General features: G+C 38.5%; 1 protein-coding gene across 5 annotated transcripts in view; it reads left to right on the top strand.

Annotated features, from left to right (window-relative positions):
* PPP2R3A (protein phosphatase 2 regulatory subunit B''alpha) overlaps positions 1-18,572 on the top strand; it is a 222,173-nt gene that overhangs the window by 76,610 nt on the left and 126,991 nt on the right. For 4 of the 5 annotated variants that reach the window (XM_060149794.1, XM_060149793.1, XM_060149797.1 and 1 more), the window contains 2 exons: positions 9,183-9,449; positions 17,738-17,841. In XM_060149794.1, coding sequence (XP_060005777.1) covers positions 9,183-9,449; positions 17,738-17,841 — 371 coding nt within the window. Of the gene's footprint in view, positions 1-4,859; positions 5,254-9,182; positions 9,450-17,737; positions 17,842-18,572 lie in introns of those variants that run through there. The other variant, XM_060149796.1, reaches the window with a different exon arrangement.

Raw genomic sequence — 18,572 nt, 5'->3', positions numbered from 1 at the left:
TGTGGTCTTTTGTGTCTGGCTTCTTTCACTTAGCATAATGCTTTAAAGATTTATCATGTAGCATGTATCAGTACTTCATTCCTTTTTATGGTTAAATAATATCCCATTGTATGAATGTACCACATTTTGTTCATCCATTAATCAACTGATGGACATTTCAGTTGTTTCCACTTTTTGGCTACTGTGAATAACACTGCTCTGAACATTCATGTACAAATTTTTGTGTAGACAGAAAAAGCCTTCTGATTTAGCTTTTTTTTCCAAAACAGCCAGCTTCCTTTTTAAAATCAGAAGTACCCTGTTGATGTAGCGTAACTTCCTCTTTCATATGTAACTTTTTTTTCCCCTGTAGCATCTTATGAGCAAAATCTTTTGATGTCACTTCAGAGTGACTCTCATGTCTTTCTGGACCTGATTCTTCTCACCTCAACACAGGTCCTCACAGCTGAGCAGATTTCCCAGGCTTGCTATGCTACGTGTTTCTGTCACTCACTCAGATGTTCGCAGTTTTGCTGCCTTGTTTATCCCAACGGGTCTTCTTAACTGTGTGGTCTTGATCAGTGCTATTATCTCAGTCCCCAAAGTCATCGTCACCTGAGGCTGGTATGACTTTACATGTTAGTTTATAAAATAAAGGCTAGACTTATTTTAGGACAACACATTGCATATATCGATACAACATTAACTGTTTAGCAGTTTTATACAAGTCAAAATAAGTGATTCATGTCTTCGGCAAATGTTCAAAATTTTCTCTATCCTGTGTAATCAACCCATTTTTTCCTTAAAACATCCCATAGAGCTGATGCTTTCCGAAGAGAGTGAATTAATATTGTATATCACCACTGTCTTCATTTTCAGAGGGGGAAGGGCAGGGAGTTATGAGAGGATTTGGAAAGCTCTAGAAAATCCATTCTGAGTTCCAAACTAAACTTCAAAGACTGAATCCTACAAAAACAATATGTTGGGTGTCACACACAGTTTTATCCTTCTATCTCCTTCCCACTGTCACCTTCCTTTAGGGTATAGGCTCTTTCTGGACTCACGCCTCAGTTCTGTAGGTCATTTCAGGACATGATAAGGGAATATCTTTTCTTGCTTGATATATTGGAGGCTATCCTTAAAACAGTTCTATAGTTTTTAGTCATTTCAGAGAGGCCAGTCTCTCTCGTATGTACCCCTGCCAGGGAACCTGTAAAACCCTGTATACCCAGGAATCCACCACTGAGCTGGTTCTCTTTGAGAAAGGTTATCCTCCTTGCTCAAGCATGGAACATATACGGAATGGTAACACAAGAAAGGAACCCCAGTCAAGGCAGCTGGATCTTAAGGTAACAACTGATATATCCCAGTCATTCCCACAGCAAAAGAGCACCCGTCTTTTCCATCCTGTAGTCAAGCTGTCTTAACACAGTTGCCCTGAAGACCAGGTTGGGCCCATGGTCCAGACAGGACATCCTCTGTCTGCAGGCAGTGTATGTGCATGAATGATCTGCAGGCCAAAAAGAGATGCAGGTTGCTGTTCAGGAAACACCTACTATTGGCTAGCTGTCTTGTTAGGATGGACTTCATTTATGCTGCAGAGGGCAGGAGAGAGTATCGCACGGTTTATTCCAGAAGGACATTGGGAAGACCCTTACAATCGACTCTTTCCATTAAAACTGACAAACTTTCCATCTTTGCAAATTGAATTTATTAACTATATGTTTATAGTTTTCTATTTTTCCTCATTCTGTTTAGTTCCTCCCTGGAAAACCTCTCACCTAGAAACAGCTTTTCCCTTCCAGCCCCCAGCCCCAAGGATTGTACCACTTTCTCTGTGACTAAAGTAAAGAGAGAAGAGAGTATATCATAGGCCGTGTTTGTGTCAATAGTGAAATTCCTTGTTTGATCTTTTTCCAGTAAAGAAGAGGTCACTCTAAAAGCCATGTTCTTTGCTGCTATGTTTCGGTTATCATATACTTCTTGAAACTAACTCACATTCTCAGACTCTTTCTTGAACCAAGCAGGTATACTTCCATATAGACACAAGTAAATATGTAAAAAGCAAATAAACAAACTTCATAATAATCTTTCTCCATCAATAACTCATTGCCACAGACCAGTTCTTTCCTAACCCCCTTTAGGGGACCTGGCCTTTCTCCCTGTGAATTTTTTGGAAAGCCATTGGATAAATAAAAACTTAGAGCTTATTTCACCATCAAAGGACATGGAGAAATGTCTTCTTCCTGCTTAAGAGGGGTAGCAGGACAGCCTCTTAACCACTGTTCTGACTTTGAAACTCCAGAGATTTATAAGAAGTAAATGAAAGTATTTGCTGTCCTTTGCTCTAAACCAACATTGTGCTAGGTGCAATGAAGAAAAAAAGGGATCACTTCTTATCTTCTTCGTATCCTCAGCACCCAGCAAAGTAACTGCACATAATAAGTGTCAGAAATATATTTGTTGAGTGATTGAATGACTTTACAATTGACCTCACCCTGAAAAGTTTAGACACTGTTGGAAAATATTGCCGGATTATAAAATATTGCAGTAGAAGCCCTTTTACCTGAACATGATTGGGATGGATAGTTACTCAGTAGGGAATTGTAAACTCTATCCATGTATTCTGTAAAATGTGTATCTTAAACATTTTATTTTAACTTGGAACATTAATTATTCAGATCTTTTAATGTAGAGCCAAGCCTTTTCTTTGGAAATGAGTGTCATAATTGGAAATTGAAGTTTCATGACATCTTTTTGTAGTAAATCACACTCAGTATATTTGTTAACTGATTTCCAGGAACTTAAGTCAGTAGTGAAGCAATTTGAATGTAGTTTACCTTCTAGATTTTAATGACTTTTCTCCTTTATCTCACCGATAACTAATTTTACAGCAGAAAAATTTTAGTAGTTTTTTGCCTTTACTGAGTCTTTATAAAATATTCAACTTAGGGTTTTAGTTTTAGAAATATCAACTCTCTTTTTTCCACATTCATATTTCATTAGTTTATGTAATTGAATTGAATTATTACTGTAAAAAGTACAACCAGTATAAACAGATGGGGACAAATACAACCAACTCTTAGTAAGCATAGAACTCAACTACTGAGATAAGAAACATGAGAGCATAACAGAAACTAAACTATTAGCCATGAATCAGTGTGTCCCAGGCATTGGTGGTTCTCCTATAGGTAAAATGGAGAACATTGGTTTGTCCAGAGAATAAGTTAAGTGGAAGTCATTCAACAAAGACTCTACAATATTTTATTAAGAGAATTGCAATAAGGGGGCTTAAATAGATAATCCTTCATGAAATAGGTAAAATTTGAGTTGAATTTCGAAGGATGGTTAAAGTGTGTATAATTTGAGGAGAAGGAGTATTCTCAGGAAGGGGATGAAAAGTCACACCCCTGAAGCCATGGGTTGTTGTAGGAAGGGGAGAAATACAACTAAGGTGTGGCTAAAGTGAAAAAGCATTAAATCACAAGTCTAAAAACCCAGCTGCATTCATAACAGACTTTTTTAATGTTTTAATTTGGTGGGAAATAATGAAGGAGGAATTAGAGCGTTATAGACAAGAGTGTAGGGAAAGCCACCTAGCTCAAAGAGTTAACCTGAATGAGAGAAAATTGGGGAGACAAAGGAAAGGCCCAGGTTGAAGCATTAGACCAGTGGTTTCAATGTAATCCTCTTTCAATCATAGTATATATTGAGAGCTTTCAGGTAAGATTTTGTATGAGTGGAGAATTCTACAGCTTAAAAAGAAATTTGAAAACTACAGGTTTAGGCATATAAGCCCAATATACATGTTATAAAGTGTTACCAGAATGTCTTAAAATTGAGAAAAAACTTAAGTTGTAGGAAACAATGGAAAACCAAAGAATTTAATTCCCAGTAAATTAGACAAAGGTTCAGCAGAAGAGAATCATAAGCTGTTATTGGTTTTGGGGTTTATTTGGTAATATTTGGTTTATATTTTCTAGAAGCAGAAAATCAGTATGGATTGAATAATATGGATGACTGAAAATAAATATTGAATTCTAAATATTAAACATGAGATAATACTTGAAGATTTGCTTGTAAATAACTATGAGGCAGCTATTCAATATATGATAAAATAATAGAATTTTTTTTAAAGCTGAGATTTCTTGAAAGCTTAAGAAAAACGAGTCTCACAAATTCAAGATGTATTATGTCATTGCTATTTGATCATCTTTTGTGCCTTTATTATAACCAAATTTCATTCACTTCTGTGTATCTAAATCTGCTTTCTTTTGGCATTCCATCATTCCTCTTTCTTAACTAACCAATGCTTTGACAATAAATTTTCAAATGTATCCAGATTCATAATCACTTCAAAAAAGTATGCTTGATCACTAGATAGTCTTCTGCAAACTAACCAAAAACAAAAAAAAAAAGAAAAAAAGATTTGATTTTAAAATCTGAGACTAACAAATCTCTGTATATTCCTGTTTGAGGATGATAGTGTTTTTCTCCATATTTTGACTGGTTATATCTAGAAGGTTTTAGACATTTGCTTCCCTTCAAATAAGAATTTTTTAAAATTATTCTTAAAATAATAGTTTCAAATTTGAAGTGCAGCATGTTCTTTTTTCCATAAAATATTAAATAGCAAAATCAAAAATGCTCTACATGTTCTCTCCTAGCTTGAGGAGAAACTGTTTTATGTGGCTTGACACCTCATGTACTCTGAGTTTAAGAAGTTAGCATTATCTGAGAAGTCACTATTTTTAGGTCCAGCTGTAATGTTTCTAACTTTGGTGCTCAGAGTAGTGGGTGCTTCCTTTCCCAGAAGGCTCTGTATTCTCCACATGGGCAGGTCAGTTTGACTTAAAGCTACCTACAAGGAGCAACAGGCCCATTGCAGCCCGTGTTTCTTACTTGAAAATTATGAGCAGGTCTTGGGAGCCACAGGCTGTATTTGGGAAGCAGCTGCATGTCAGTACAAGCATGGATTGTGGTCCCTGGAGGCTGGGAGAGCACAATGCTTGAACTTAATTTCTTTGGGAGATAAGAAGAAAAAAAATACCTTTCTACCTGACGAGATTGACAACTTATTAAGTCTGACTATCTTCAGAAGTGTGCTGGACAGTTTGATAAGTAAACATCCACTTTTCAAAGATGATGATCAAGGAAACATCTCTACGAAGGGACCCGGACTTAAGGGGAGAGTTAGCTTTCCTGGCAAGGGGCTGTGATTTTGTTCTCCCGTCACGGTTTAAGAAGCGGCTGAAGTCATTTCAGCAGACACAGGTTTGAAACTTGGGTGTTTCTTTTAAAATATTTTTATTACTAATAAAACCACCCAGTGAACTAACTTACAAATAATTTTACAGCTCACTTGATATTAGATCAAGGAATTAATCTGTGTCCTCTATTCAGCTATTTCCAGAAAGCTATTTGTAGAGAGATTCCAACAGGTTTAAAAATAGACCTTCTGGACCTGAAGTACAGTACTCACATTTTTCTCTTGTAGAGAGGGAATCCAGTTTTAGAGACAATTAAATACAACTTAACAAATATTTTACAATTTAGAATTTTTCATAGAAATATCTTTGAGAAGTTAGAATTTCCATGTTAAAATCCTTGTTTGCACTTTGATTTAGTAGACTAAATTTGTATTAACATACATATATCTGTAATGAATCTTTTTTAAAAAAGAATATTGATCCTGATAGTCTTTTTTTTTTTGAAAGAACTATTTTTATACATATAGGCAGTTGTGTGTGTGTGATATACTGTGTGTAGGGAGCAAAGGATGGCAGTTACTCCTGGGTTGTGAAAGAATGTCTTCCTTCAGCTGTGAGGTTGAGTCATTTCTGCCTGCAGGGGCTGCTTGCAGAGATCGTGCTTATTTGCTTACAACTGTAGAGCCAGTGTCTCATCAAACAAGTTACCTAGCACTGAATACAATACAGATCAAGGGCCACATCAATGATGGACATCAAGAATCCAGCAAGAAACCATAGTTTTGTAGTTATTCTGACCTAAAGTAATTTCAAATTATTTGAGTGAATGATATGAAATTGCGTTTTAAAAATAGGTCAAAAATGGTCAAATATTGGAAATGCTACAGTAACATAAGGGTACTGTTCAGAATGAATATCTAAATGATACTGTATAGGGAAAGACTGTAATGGAGAATTGAGATACTTTACACAGCTAATTCTGTTTTAATGCTGTTCCTAGATTTGAATGAAATAGTTTTATTTAAAGTGGGCAGATGCTAAACTTGGTAAATCTGACGAACTTTATATTACTGTTTTATTCTATAATGTTGTAAAGCGTCAGTTTTATTAAACTACTTTAAGACTTAAATTATATGTCTCCTATTGAACCCAGTGGAAAGTAAATCAATACACCTGAAAAGTTCAAAGTAAATGCATTCTTTTTATCTTCCCTTTAAGTATTAACATCAGTTTTATTAAATATGGACTTAAACAGTGAATTAGTAAATACTTCCCTATTAGTGAACTGCTCTGTGTTAAAGTACACTGCGGAAAGCAAAGTAGACTATTATATAATTGAATATTTTCCCATTCAAATTAAAACTTTGACAAATAGCCAGGGTTTCTTCTGAATGTCACTTATTTCTGTCAAAGCAAAAGTGTAGAGTTAACACTGAAGGGCTTGCTCTAAACCTTCTCCAGTATTGTGTGTTCACTAGAATATTGAGTTTCATTCCCAGTGGCACCAGTGGTCTCAATCCTATGGTTATAATTGCCCTGAAGTTATCCATAACTACCCTGGATGTCACACCATGGGAAACATTTTTGAGAAACAAAAAAGAATTTTGGTAACTGTATATTTGTAGTCTCACAAATCTCTTTCAGCATAGAATAATAGAAAGGAAATGACACTAATACAAGTGACCTAAGTAAAGCCCCTGAAGAATTATATGCCTTATTTTAGAAATTTAAGAACAGTTTCTACTGTTATTGACTCATAGGACTATGTAATAATAATTGCAGATTTAGCACTAAGGTAGAGACAATTGTTTACTTAGAAGAGATTATCAGTTTGTTAAATCAAAAGTAGTTTGTAAACTTTAAATTGCCTTACAAGTGTAAGTGATTATTTTATTTATTATTGAATCTGAAGGACCATGCCAAGTTATGTTTAATCTTTTTTTTTTTTTTTTTTTTTGTGGTACACAGGCCTCTCACTGTTGTGGCCTCTCCCGTTGCGGAGCACAGGCTCCGGATGTGCAGGCTCAGCGGCCACGGCTCACGGGCCTAGCCGCTCCGCAGCATGTGGGATCTTCCTGGACCGGGTCACGAACCCGTGTCCCCTGCATTAGCAGGCGGACTCTCAACCACTGCGCCACCAGGGAAGCCCTGTATTTAATCTTTTGAGAACCCCATCCTTTGGCCTTGTGACTCATTTTCTTAAATAAGACATATCTCTGCCCAGCACAGTTTTGAGCCTCTTCCCTATGTTACATCCTGTAATTTCCTTTAATCCTCACAACAACCTTCCAAGAAGAAGGTTGTTGTGAGGATTAAAGGAAATTAATTGGTGAGGATTAAAGGAAATTAATGTTTTATTACTGAAATTCTAAAAGGTTAAGTAACTTACCTGAGGTCACAGAGCTAGTAAGCCATCACTGATTTTTGTTAAGTTTTTCATATTTCATTGGCATCACTTCCCTCTGCAATGTCTTCCTTGACTATTGCTTTATATGAGTGATATCCTGATACTGCAGCAAAGGCTTGGTGTGACCAACTGGCCTTCGTATCCCCAACAGTATTAATATATGAGCAGATTCCACTCTGTATTAATGTCAGATATTAACATGAGAAATGGGCCGTGTTTAATAAAAGTAGGAGATTAAATCATATTTATCACATATTTGTATGAATGAAGCCTGTCTTCCTATAATACTTATGCTTTTCAAAGGTAGCTAAAATTTTTACCCTGAATTTAAAAATCATGTTATAATCATGTTATAAGTCCATATGTCAAAAGGGAATATGATATTCAGATCTACTTCATACTGATAAATCATTGTTCAGACTTTAGGAATGGCGTTAGGATACAATTTAAGGAAGAAGAACACTCGAGTAATATTTTGTGTTCACAGTGAATTTAAAATAAATTTAGCTAGTCAACAGTTATGTCCATCTTTCATACCTTATGTAGCATTTAATAAGGCCATGCTCATGAGCCTTGATAGATAATTTGGTCAAAATTAAGAATAGAAATTCAACTCTGAAAATCTTCATTGAATCTTTTTTGCTTTTTCTATTATGAATCTCAGAACTAAATTTAGTCTTCATTGCTAAAATAAACTTCTACCTGAATATTAGTGTACCTCCCTTCCCCTTTCCCTAAATCATGGTTACTCTTAGTCTCCCTGTTGCCCCCCAACCTTTTAATACTGTCCTTTCTATGTCTCTTTATGGTACACCACATCAAATCCTTTTTGGAAAAAGGAATGATATAAACTATTAAAGAATTAATAAACTGTAAAGAGAGTTTGGCTGTGGTGAAATTAATGACCATGATCCTTGTCTATTAGAGTATACTAAAAATGAGAGAATTGTGTATCTCAGAAAAAATAGCATGCCTCTGGTGGCAAGTCAGTCAGCCTGGTAGAAGACATTCTAAAACTAAAATGCTTTAATTTTCTTAACAAAGACTTTCTTTGCATCAGGGACTAGCAGTGATTTTACCTAGATAAAGTCAAACTAGGGAAGAAGGTAGAAGGACAGCCCCCACAATACATTTTAGATCTACATATTTAAAAAGAACTCATTCTGTTTGCCTACTGAAGGACAGGTAGAAATGCATAGAAACACCAAGAACAGTCTTCAAGAAGAATTTACTAATCCAGGTCCAACAGACTGAGAATTCACCTTAAGGTCCTTAATATGTCAACTGACCTTGCTCTTAAATGTCTCGCTCCTCACTGGTGGGAAAATGTACTGTAGGATTTTTTAAGCACAAATCTATGTAGACTCTAGTATTGACAGATGAGTAATGTACTGATTGATTCAGTGTAGATAAGCATTCCCTCAGAGCATGCTTACCCCTGTCTATAGTTGAGTGAGCTCTTCATCTGTACTGCTTCTAATTGTGGTTTCTTGTATTTATACCCAACTTCCTATTACTGGTGAGGACTTTCCAGTAATATATACTGTTTAGAATATTTGTGTCTCATAATCATATTTTCTTTCCAGATTCAAAATAAACCAGAAAAGAAACCTGGGACACCACTTCCACCTCCAGCCACCTTTGCAAGTAGTCCCCGACCTCTCTCCCCAGTTCCTCATGTGAATAATGTTGTGAATGCAACATTATCCATAAACATTCCACGGTTCTACTTCCCTGAAGGACTCCCCGATGCCTGCAGTAATCATGAACAGACTCTAAGCAGAATTGAAACTGCTTTCATGGATATTGAAGATCAGAAAGCAGACATTTATGAAATGGGAAAAATTGCAAAGGTAATATAACTACTAAATGATGTATAATCTCCCTTTCTCTAGCAATCCCAATCTCCCTCTCTTTATTGCCTCCTTGCTCTCTGTTTGTAAGCATACATCTTTTTTTTCCATATTAGAAAAATGTATTTGATACTGATATATTAGCTATGGTTCTACTTTATGGAACTCTTAAGTGTGAAAAAAGCCTTAGTGGTTTCGTAGTCCATCCTCCCATTTAATACAGGAATTCCATCCATGGCATCACCAACACATAAATTCATTATCTGCTTGAATGCCTTCAGTGACAGGAAACTCACTACCTTGTCAAGCAGCCTGTTCCATCATTAAATAGCCTTCCTTGTTAGAAAAATTTCCCTTGTGTTGAATACAAATCTCTCTTTTTTGTTCTCATTCATTGATCATAACTCCTTGCCCTCAAATCAGACAAGGAACAATTAGGCCAGCTCAACACTGTAATTCTTCTCAGAAATAAATGGATTTGCCACCAGGAAGCAAGTCTGTGATACTTTTCAATATATCCAACTGCTTCTAATTTAAGGTCTTAGTCCCTAATGCTAAGACTACTGTAATATCTTTAGTAATGGATTCTACACCTCCAGCCTCCTCCTAGAACAGTTACTACTGAGCATAATCATCAGTTTATATTTGATCATGTCATTCCCCAGCTCAGCAATATTCAGGGATTCCTACCATCTATAGGAGTGCTTTGTTTCGTTTGGGTTCTGTTTTTATGATGCATGTATACTGAAGAGTCAGATCATACCTCAGGATTTAGCAGTGGTCTCAAGCTGTGCTTCAAGAGACAGAGGGGCTTTAGTAGGCTAAGGGCTGCATGTGGACAACTAGACACCAAGTGGGAGTTCCCAAGACCCCATGCACCCTTCCACTGGGAATGCTTCCTCTGCTTTCAGGAATAATATTTGAAAGTTTGAAGACTACTGCTTTTGAGGATAAAACCCAAACTGCTGTTCCCTGCGTGGGCCTGACCCACCTGCCCTCCCACAGGCTTGCCTCTGCATTTGGGCTCTCATAGTTCTCCCCTCCAAAGTGGGCTTCCACTCTGCCACTCCCACATCACCCATCCTCTAAGACCTAGCTTCCATTGTGTCCTGAGGGACATCCCTGAATCCCTGCCCTGTCATGGCCCATCTTCTCTCCTACCTCTAACCTCAGAACATTTGTTACTGCTGTTAAATAATTTGTAAGTAGAGTGATTTTAAGGGAAGTGAAAAAGAATCCTTTTTTTATTCCTTTTTTCATCACCCCCCCCAATCTTAGAACTTGCTTTTTGACCCCTTAGAATGTTTCTAGTGAAAAACAACCTCTTTCATTCCAGAAGTAAGAGCTCACCTTCTTCTCCTCTATTGTACGTATGAGGAAACTGAAGTCCTACAAGTATGTACGTGAAGACACAGAGTTTGTCCATGTCAGGAGACATGTCCTCTGACTCCTGCATCGTGCTGTTTCTACCCTATCTCCCCTGGACGTATGCTAACATACCATCAACTGACTTCCAAGCTATATCCACCCAATAAGTTATAAGTTCTTTCAGGACATTGGCATTTTCTTACCCCAAGCTTTGAGAGATGACTATTTTATGAATCAAGTGGTAAATTATCTGAGTGGACTAGAATAATGAATCTAAATCCAAAAGATAGAATTTAGCAAGGATGAATGAAGTCTAATTTGGAGATAACATGTTAATCACATAAATGCCAAACAGGGTATATCTAACATGGTAACAATTTGTGTGAGAGAGACATGAGGTTTCATGGACCACTTCGGGCAGGCAAACAGGAGAGACTGCAGATTGCAGGACATGGTAGTTCCCCGGTGGTCTGCTGGGCTCCCCACATCTGGAGAGCCAATCAGTGACTAGTGCTTCACTGCCAGAGACCTGCAGCCTGCTCTGTCTTGAAGGTCTCTGGGTCGACCTTCATCTAAGTATTCCCAGCGCCTGACTGAGGAGCCTTCCTGCTGTGCTGCCTCCACCCTCCTGCTCTGGCTCTCCCACCTGGCTGGTGGTAGCCCTGCCCTGCCTGTGGCTCAGTGGCCGCCAGCACTCCACAGTGAATGCACAGTGAGAGGAGAGCAGAGAGCCTGAGGACTCCACATGGTCACGAGATGTGTAGGAGAGAGCGTAGTCAAGTCAGGGAAGGGGTTTACATGCTGGGGAGTCAGACGGAGGACTTTCCTATTTACAGGCAGTGAGGATCAATCTGTAGGTGGCATCAGGAAAAACTGCCAGTGTGGAAGCTGACAACATAGAGAAGTTTAAAAAGATAGAAAACTATTTTTTTTAGTAGCCATAGTAACAGGCATTTACGTGACAATTTACTGTTTATACCAAATTATCATGGGGCACAATAGCCAGTATACACATACATGTCTGATTAACTTGTCTGAATTGTACTTGATTATAGCTCTAACTTCCATTCGGGGTGCCAAGCATTTGTGTTCACTGCTCTTAGACCTTAATTGTCAGCTCAGATAGCAAGGTGAACTGCTCATACTTTTAAAAAGTTAAAACTAACATTGCATATAAAGATGAGGATGTGTGTATAATGACCTCGGAAGTACTGTATCAGCTCGTTTTATTGGATTTTGCCTCTTTATTCTTAAAATCATTTATTTTTTAAAAAATTCATTTAATCATGTCTTCCAGTTAGCTAGGCTCATGTAATCCAGCTTTTCCTTGGCTACGGCCAGTCTTTTAGCACTCACTAAGTCAGTCTTACTTTCCACCGTTCTTTGCTCTACAGACCGTCCTCATCCTTTGGCAGTGCCTGTATCACTGACCCTCGTGTGCTTGTGTTCTCACGACAGGTTGGCTATAGGAAAGGAGAAGACAACCCCTGGGGGACAACAAAGGAGGATGTGGTCAGAGCAATAAATGAACGTTTTTATGGATTCTTATAGTTTATAAAGCTACTTGGAGGACCTTCCCTGGTGGTCCAGTGGTTGAGATTTTGCCTTCCAATGCAGGGGGTGCGGGTTCGATCCCTGGTCAGGGAGCTAAGATCACACATGCCTCACGGCCAAAATACCAAAACATAAAACAGAAGCAATATGGTAACAAATTCAGTAAAGTCTTTAAAAATGGTCCACATCAGGGCTTCCCTGGTGGCGCAGTGGTTGAGAGTCCGCCTGCTGATGCAGGGGACACGGGTTCATGCCCCAGTCCGGGAAGATCCCACATGCCGCGGAGCGGCTGGGCCTGTGAGCCATGGCCGCTGAGCCTGTGCGTCCGGAGCCTGTGCTCCGCAACGTGAGAGGCCCGCGTACCGCAAAAAAAAAAAAAAAAAGTCCACATCAAAAGAAAAGAGAAAAATCTCTCTCTTATAAAGCTACTTGGAAGGCCAGCTTGAGTTTACAGTCTACTCTCCGTGATGCTTAAGTGTAGCTGTAGAGACTGGGGTCTGTCTTTTAAGTGCAAAGAAAACTCTGTTTATGAAATCTGCATCTGTTGGTGAAGTTTAGCTCATTCATCTTCAACCTCAAACAGCGTGGAGAGATTAATGTCCATTTCTGATTAAATTCTCAGTGTGTAGTTTGTACTTTTTTCCACAGCTTTAAGTAGTAATGGAGAAGAAATGACTAGAGAATGAATCTAAGAGGAGCAAAAGCAGCATAGGATGGGCTTCCCTGGTGGCGCAGTGGTTGAGAGTCCACCTGCCGATGCAGGGGACACGGGTTCGTGCCCCGGTCCGGGAAGATCCCACATGCCGCAGAGCGGCTGGGCCCGTGAGCCGTGGCCACTGAGCCTGTGCGTCCGGAGCCTGTGCTCCGCAACAGGAGAGGCCACAACAGTGAGAGGCCCGCGTACCACCAAAAAAAAAAAAAAAAAGCATAGGAACAGAAACTGAGGAACAGCAAGGGAAGTATTTGTCACCACTGAGTTTTAGCCTCTAAGAGAAAGTTGAGAGAAAAGAATGAAAGTCTTCCGAACTGAACAAAGCCCTCCAGCTCCTCTAATTGGCTGATACAGTACCATCTTGACCCATTGTTCCTGTGGCCTGTAAGCTAGCCTCTCTGTACCTTTTTTTCTTCATCTGCAGAACTGGATAAAAATACCCACCCTCTTCTGTATGGGATCATGTCAGGGCCAAATGAAATAACGAGCATGAGACATTTTAAAAATGTTAAAGAACATTACAAATATTGGGTGATCATCTCTTCCTGTGTATCATTAGACAATCTTGCTTTCAGTTCTTTATGTTGTTGGGCCATTTTTAGATCTAATTATAGGTGTCAGTCAAACTTTCTTTGCTCCAGCAACGCTGACTCTTGTCTCCTCCTCTAAACCTCAGTTTCCTAAACCCATTTTCAGCACGTCCTGTACTTCCTTACTTGTCATCCAGTCTTTTCCTTTGTAAAAAGCCTTGACATGAGCTTGTTCTCTCCTTCGTTATAAAAGTTTCTATTCTGTTGCACTCAGGTTGATATCATTTACTTTTTTTTAGGTTCTTATTGATCTCCTGACTCCCTTTATCTTTTTTTTTTTGTCTGCAAGAAACCCACTTAATTTTTTAAAAATTTTTTTAACATCTTTATTGGAGTATAATTGCTTTACAATGGTGTGTTAGTTTCTGCTGTATAACAAAGTGAATCAGCTATATGTATACATATATCCCTATATCCCCTCCCTCTTGCATCTCCCTCCCACCCCTCTAGGTGGTCACAAAGCACCGAGCTGATCTCCCTGTGCTATACGGCTGCTTCCCACTAGCTATCTATTTTACATTTGGTGGTGTATATATGTCAATGCCACTCTCTCACTTTGTCCCAGTTTACCCTTCCCCCTCCCCATGTCCTCAAGTCCATTCTCTATGTCTGCATCTTTATTCCTGTCCTGTCCCTAGTTTCTTCAGAACCACTTTTTTTTTGACTCCATATATATGTGTTAACATACAGTATTTGTTTTTCTCTTTCTGACTTACTTCACTCTGTATGACAGACTCTAGGTCCATCCACCTCACTACAAATAACTCAATTTCGTTTCTTTTTATGGCTGAGTAATATTCCATTGTATATATGTTCCACATCTTCTTTATCCATTCATCTGTTGATGGACACTTAGGTTGCTTCCATGTCCTGGTTATTGTAAATAGAGCTGCAGTGAACATTGTGGTACATGACTGTTTTTGAATTATGGTTTCCTCAGGGTATATGCCCAGTAGTGGGATTGCTGGGTCATATGGTAGTCCTGTTTTTAGTTTTTTAAGGAAACTCCATACTGTTCTCCATAGTGGCTGTATCAATATACATTCCCACCAACAGTGCAAGAGGCTTCCCTTTTCTCCACACCCTATCCAGCATTTACTGTTTGTAGATTTTTTTGATGATGGCCATTCTGACTAGTGTGAGGTGATACCTCGTTGTAGTTTTGATTTGCATTTCTCTAATGATTAGTGATGTTGAGCATCCTTTCATGTGTTTTTTGGCAATTTGTATATCTTTGGAGAAATGTCTGTTTAGGTCTTCTGCCCATTTTTGGATTGGGTTGTTTGGTTTTTGATATTGAGCTGCATGAGTTGCTTGTAAATTTTGAAGATTAATCCTTTGTCAGTTGCTTCATTTGCAATTATTTTCTCCCATTCTGAGGGTTGTCTTTTCGTCTTGTTTATGGTTTCCTTTGCTGTGCAAAAGCTTTGAAGTTTCATTAGGTCCCATTTGTTTATTTTTGTTTTTATTTCCATTTCTCTAGGAGGTGGGTCAAAAAGGATCTTGCTGTGATTTATGTCATAGAGTGTTCTGCCTATGTTTTCATCTAAGAGTTTTATAGTGTCTGGCCTTACATTTAGGTCTTTAATCCATTTTGAGTTTATGTTTTGTGTATGGTGTTAGGGAGTGTTCTAATTTCATTCTTTTACATGTAGCTGTCCAGTTTTCCCAGGACCACTTATTGAAGAGGCTGTCTTTTCTCCATTATAGATTCTTGCCTCCTTTATCAAAAATAAGGTGACCATATGTGCGTGGGTTTATCTCTGGGCTTTCTATCCTGTTCCATTGATCTGTGTTCCTGTTTTTGTGCCAGTACCATACTGTCTTGATTACTGTAGCTTTGTAGTATAGTCTGAAGTCAGGGAGTCTGAATCCTCCAGCTCCATTTTTCTTTCTCAAGATTGCTTTGGCTATTTGCTTACTCTCTTTATCTTAATCCTTTGTTTTTAAGCAGATGCAGACCAGCCATACATTTTTTAAAAATGGTCAAAGTGTATTGTCTGAAGCCCTTGCCATCCACTGCCCTTCCAGTTTTTTCTTTTGGCATTTTCTCCAAGGGCCCGATACCCTCATGTTGACCAACCTTTGGCTGCTCAGGGTGACCCACTACAAGAAAAACAATTCAGCCCTTTCCCATCTACTTCAAAACATATCTATTCTGTACTTTATCTCTTAGGATTCTGCCTTTGGGTCATAAAAAATTTGTAAATGTTAATCCCAGTGATTTACTACTCTTTATGAGCTGATGTGTACACATTTTAACCGGAGTCTTCTGAATAAAAGACTGTAATCTAAGGAAATGAAAGTTTTTAATAGTGGAAGTAGCCCCACCGGAGATAGTAAGTGCACAGTCCCTGGAAGTGTTTCGCTGAGCTGGTGACCACTTCCCAAGGATGAACTAGAAGATTCCTGATCCCTTTCAATTCTGAAAAATCCGTAGTGGCTCTAGTGGTGGGAGCTTCAAGCACCTTGGCAAGCCAGTTCCAGTCTCTCCTTGTATTTTCTCCCTTTTTGTGGCTCTGCACCCCCCACCTCCATAATACAGGCTATTCTTCCAACTTTTCCAGCAGTTACCAACAGCCTGTCATATTTAAGAGCATTTTCTTGGCAAACCACCATTCTGCATGAAAGGAAGAATTGGGATTGGGGAAAGTGGATTTGACAGTTACCACCCAAAGTATGTTAATTGTAAGCTTTGTACCTTGGCAGTCATAATTTATACAATAAACAAAATCCATTTGTTTGCTAAGCAACACCTTTCCCTCCCTCATTCTTGACCTCAGTGGAGGTATTTGACCTCTGGACTTAAGAAATCTTAAATTCCATCCTGCTTGCAGAACATGCTTTAGTGGCCCTGGCAGAAGCAATCTCATTTCTGCCCTGTACTTACCTCCCTTGGCCTGAATCTCACCATCCATATCCTCATCTCTGACATGAACCCAGCAGCCCTGGGCATTCTCTCAGCATAACTGATCTCAGATGAGGTACTATGCAGGCTTCTGTGGGGATCCCCCATGCACCGAGGCCTCACATCAGGAGCAGCTTCACTTCAACCTATTGTGTCAGAGGGGAAGCTTCCCTTTGTAGAATAAGGCTCAACAGATCCTATATCTAATATGAATAATAAGAATATCTTTATCCAATGACAAGATGTGACTCTCTGAAGAGCTTCAGATTTGGGAATACATTTTATGTGTATATATAAAATTGGGATCATTTAGAGACTATTTCTCTGCTAATATTTAGATATTATTATTACTTGGAAGAATTTTCCCTCTAGAAAAAAAGCAGGTTAATTTGGTACAGACTGTCTCTTATAAGAGTATAAGAATAATTTTTCTTAATTGAAAGAAAGAGCTTTTTTATTGAGGAGAAAAAAATTATTATCTTTTAGGGTATTGTATTTAATTCTTTCTAAGGCTTTTATAATATGTAGCCATTTGTGGTATCTTCTAAATAAATAATAGCATTTTAATTTTTGCCTTTCAGCTTTCACCTGAATTGTATCCATTTAAATAGATTTATAGCTGTTTTCTTGAACAGTCCAGGCTTTTCTGGTTCTTTTTGCACCTGGGGCTTAATAACACAATAAGCAAAGGAGAGAGAGGGAGAGAGGTGATAGAGTGTATTGACACCAAGTGAGTGAGCAATAAAGGTGGCTGTATTTTCCTGCCATAGGAGGGAAGGGCATATACAACCATGATGTTCAGTCACTTCTTTTTTTTCCTAAAGGTAGAAAATATATGATGTAAGAGTGGTAGGAAGGGAGGGAGACTCGTTGCTTTTTCAGGTTAGGGGAAAGAAACATCACTATAAATGCACTTGCAGAAAAGGCAAATGGATTTTCATTTTCTTCATTAAACATGTCATCTTCTTATTTCGTTTCCCCTCTGTCTTGCTGAATCTACCCCAGCTGATGTATCTGCCTCTGCCCCAGTTTTGCTCCTCCAAGGGCCCTTCTGTCCACTGTGGCATGAAGGGTAAAAGCCACAAAGGCCCTTTCTTCAGTCATGTCATCTCTTCACTGCCCCTTGGCTTACACTGTATTTGTGCTTTATCTGCAGGTCTGTGGCTGTCCTCTTTATTGGAAAACCCCCATGTTCAGGGCTGCAGGGGGAGAGAGGACAGGATTTGTGTCAGCCCAGTCATTCATTGCCATGTGGAGAAAGTAAGTATGAGAGCAGTTACTCTGGGGCTGGGCAAGGAATTGTCCGGCCCTCATGACATGCTTTATAAAAGTCACTTATTTTACTCATTTATTAATTTTCCCCTTATCCTTTGTTTCAACAAGTAAAATTCAATGACTCACAGTTTATTATGCCCACACACAAATTCTTTCCCTAAGCCTTTATCTTACGTCTCTAATCAGTAAAACAGACCTTCAGAAATACTTCTTTAATAAGTATTTGGTAGTTCTTAGTTTCACTTGTTAACAATTTGAGTCTTAGGATTTGACTCTGGCAGCAGTGACATAAATGCTCCTTTAAGGGGAGCAGACCACACTTGTCACATGCTTCCATTCTCATGTGATCAAATTTAGAATTGTATGTAGTTGATTTCTTAAAAATAGCTGAATTCTAGTAGATTTTAGTTACTACTTTTTGAAAGCTCCAGTTAAGTAACAAATGAATAGAACATCTATCAAGATACTCCTGGATTTTAACATCCTGACAAGTTTTCTTAAACTCAAATCCAACTTTCTTCTCTCTTTTATTTTTTTCTCCTTTCTTCTTTAGAAGTTATTTCTTGATATATTTATCAATTTAAGAGACTGTTATAGCATGCCCCTTCTACCTCTTTTAACTGATCAGCCTTCTTTAAATATGCTTTTCTCATCTTTTCTGGGCTAGATACCCTTCCTGATGAACTATCGGGAAATGCTGTTCACCTGATGTCACT

This window comes from Lagenorhynchus albirostris, chromosome 5 (assembly GCF_949774975.1).
Source record: "Lagenorhynchus albirostris chromosome 5, mLagAlb1.1, whole genome shotgun sequence".
In the NCBI taxonomy this organism is placed as follows: Eukaryota; Metazoa; Chordata; class Mammalia; order Artiodactyla; family Delphinidae; genus Lagenorhynchus; species Lagenorhynchus albirostris.
This window is presented reverse-complemented; position numbering and strand designations above follow the sequence as displayed.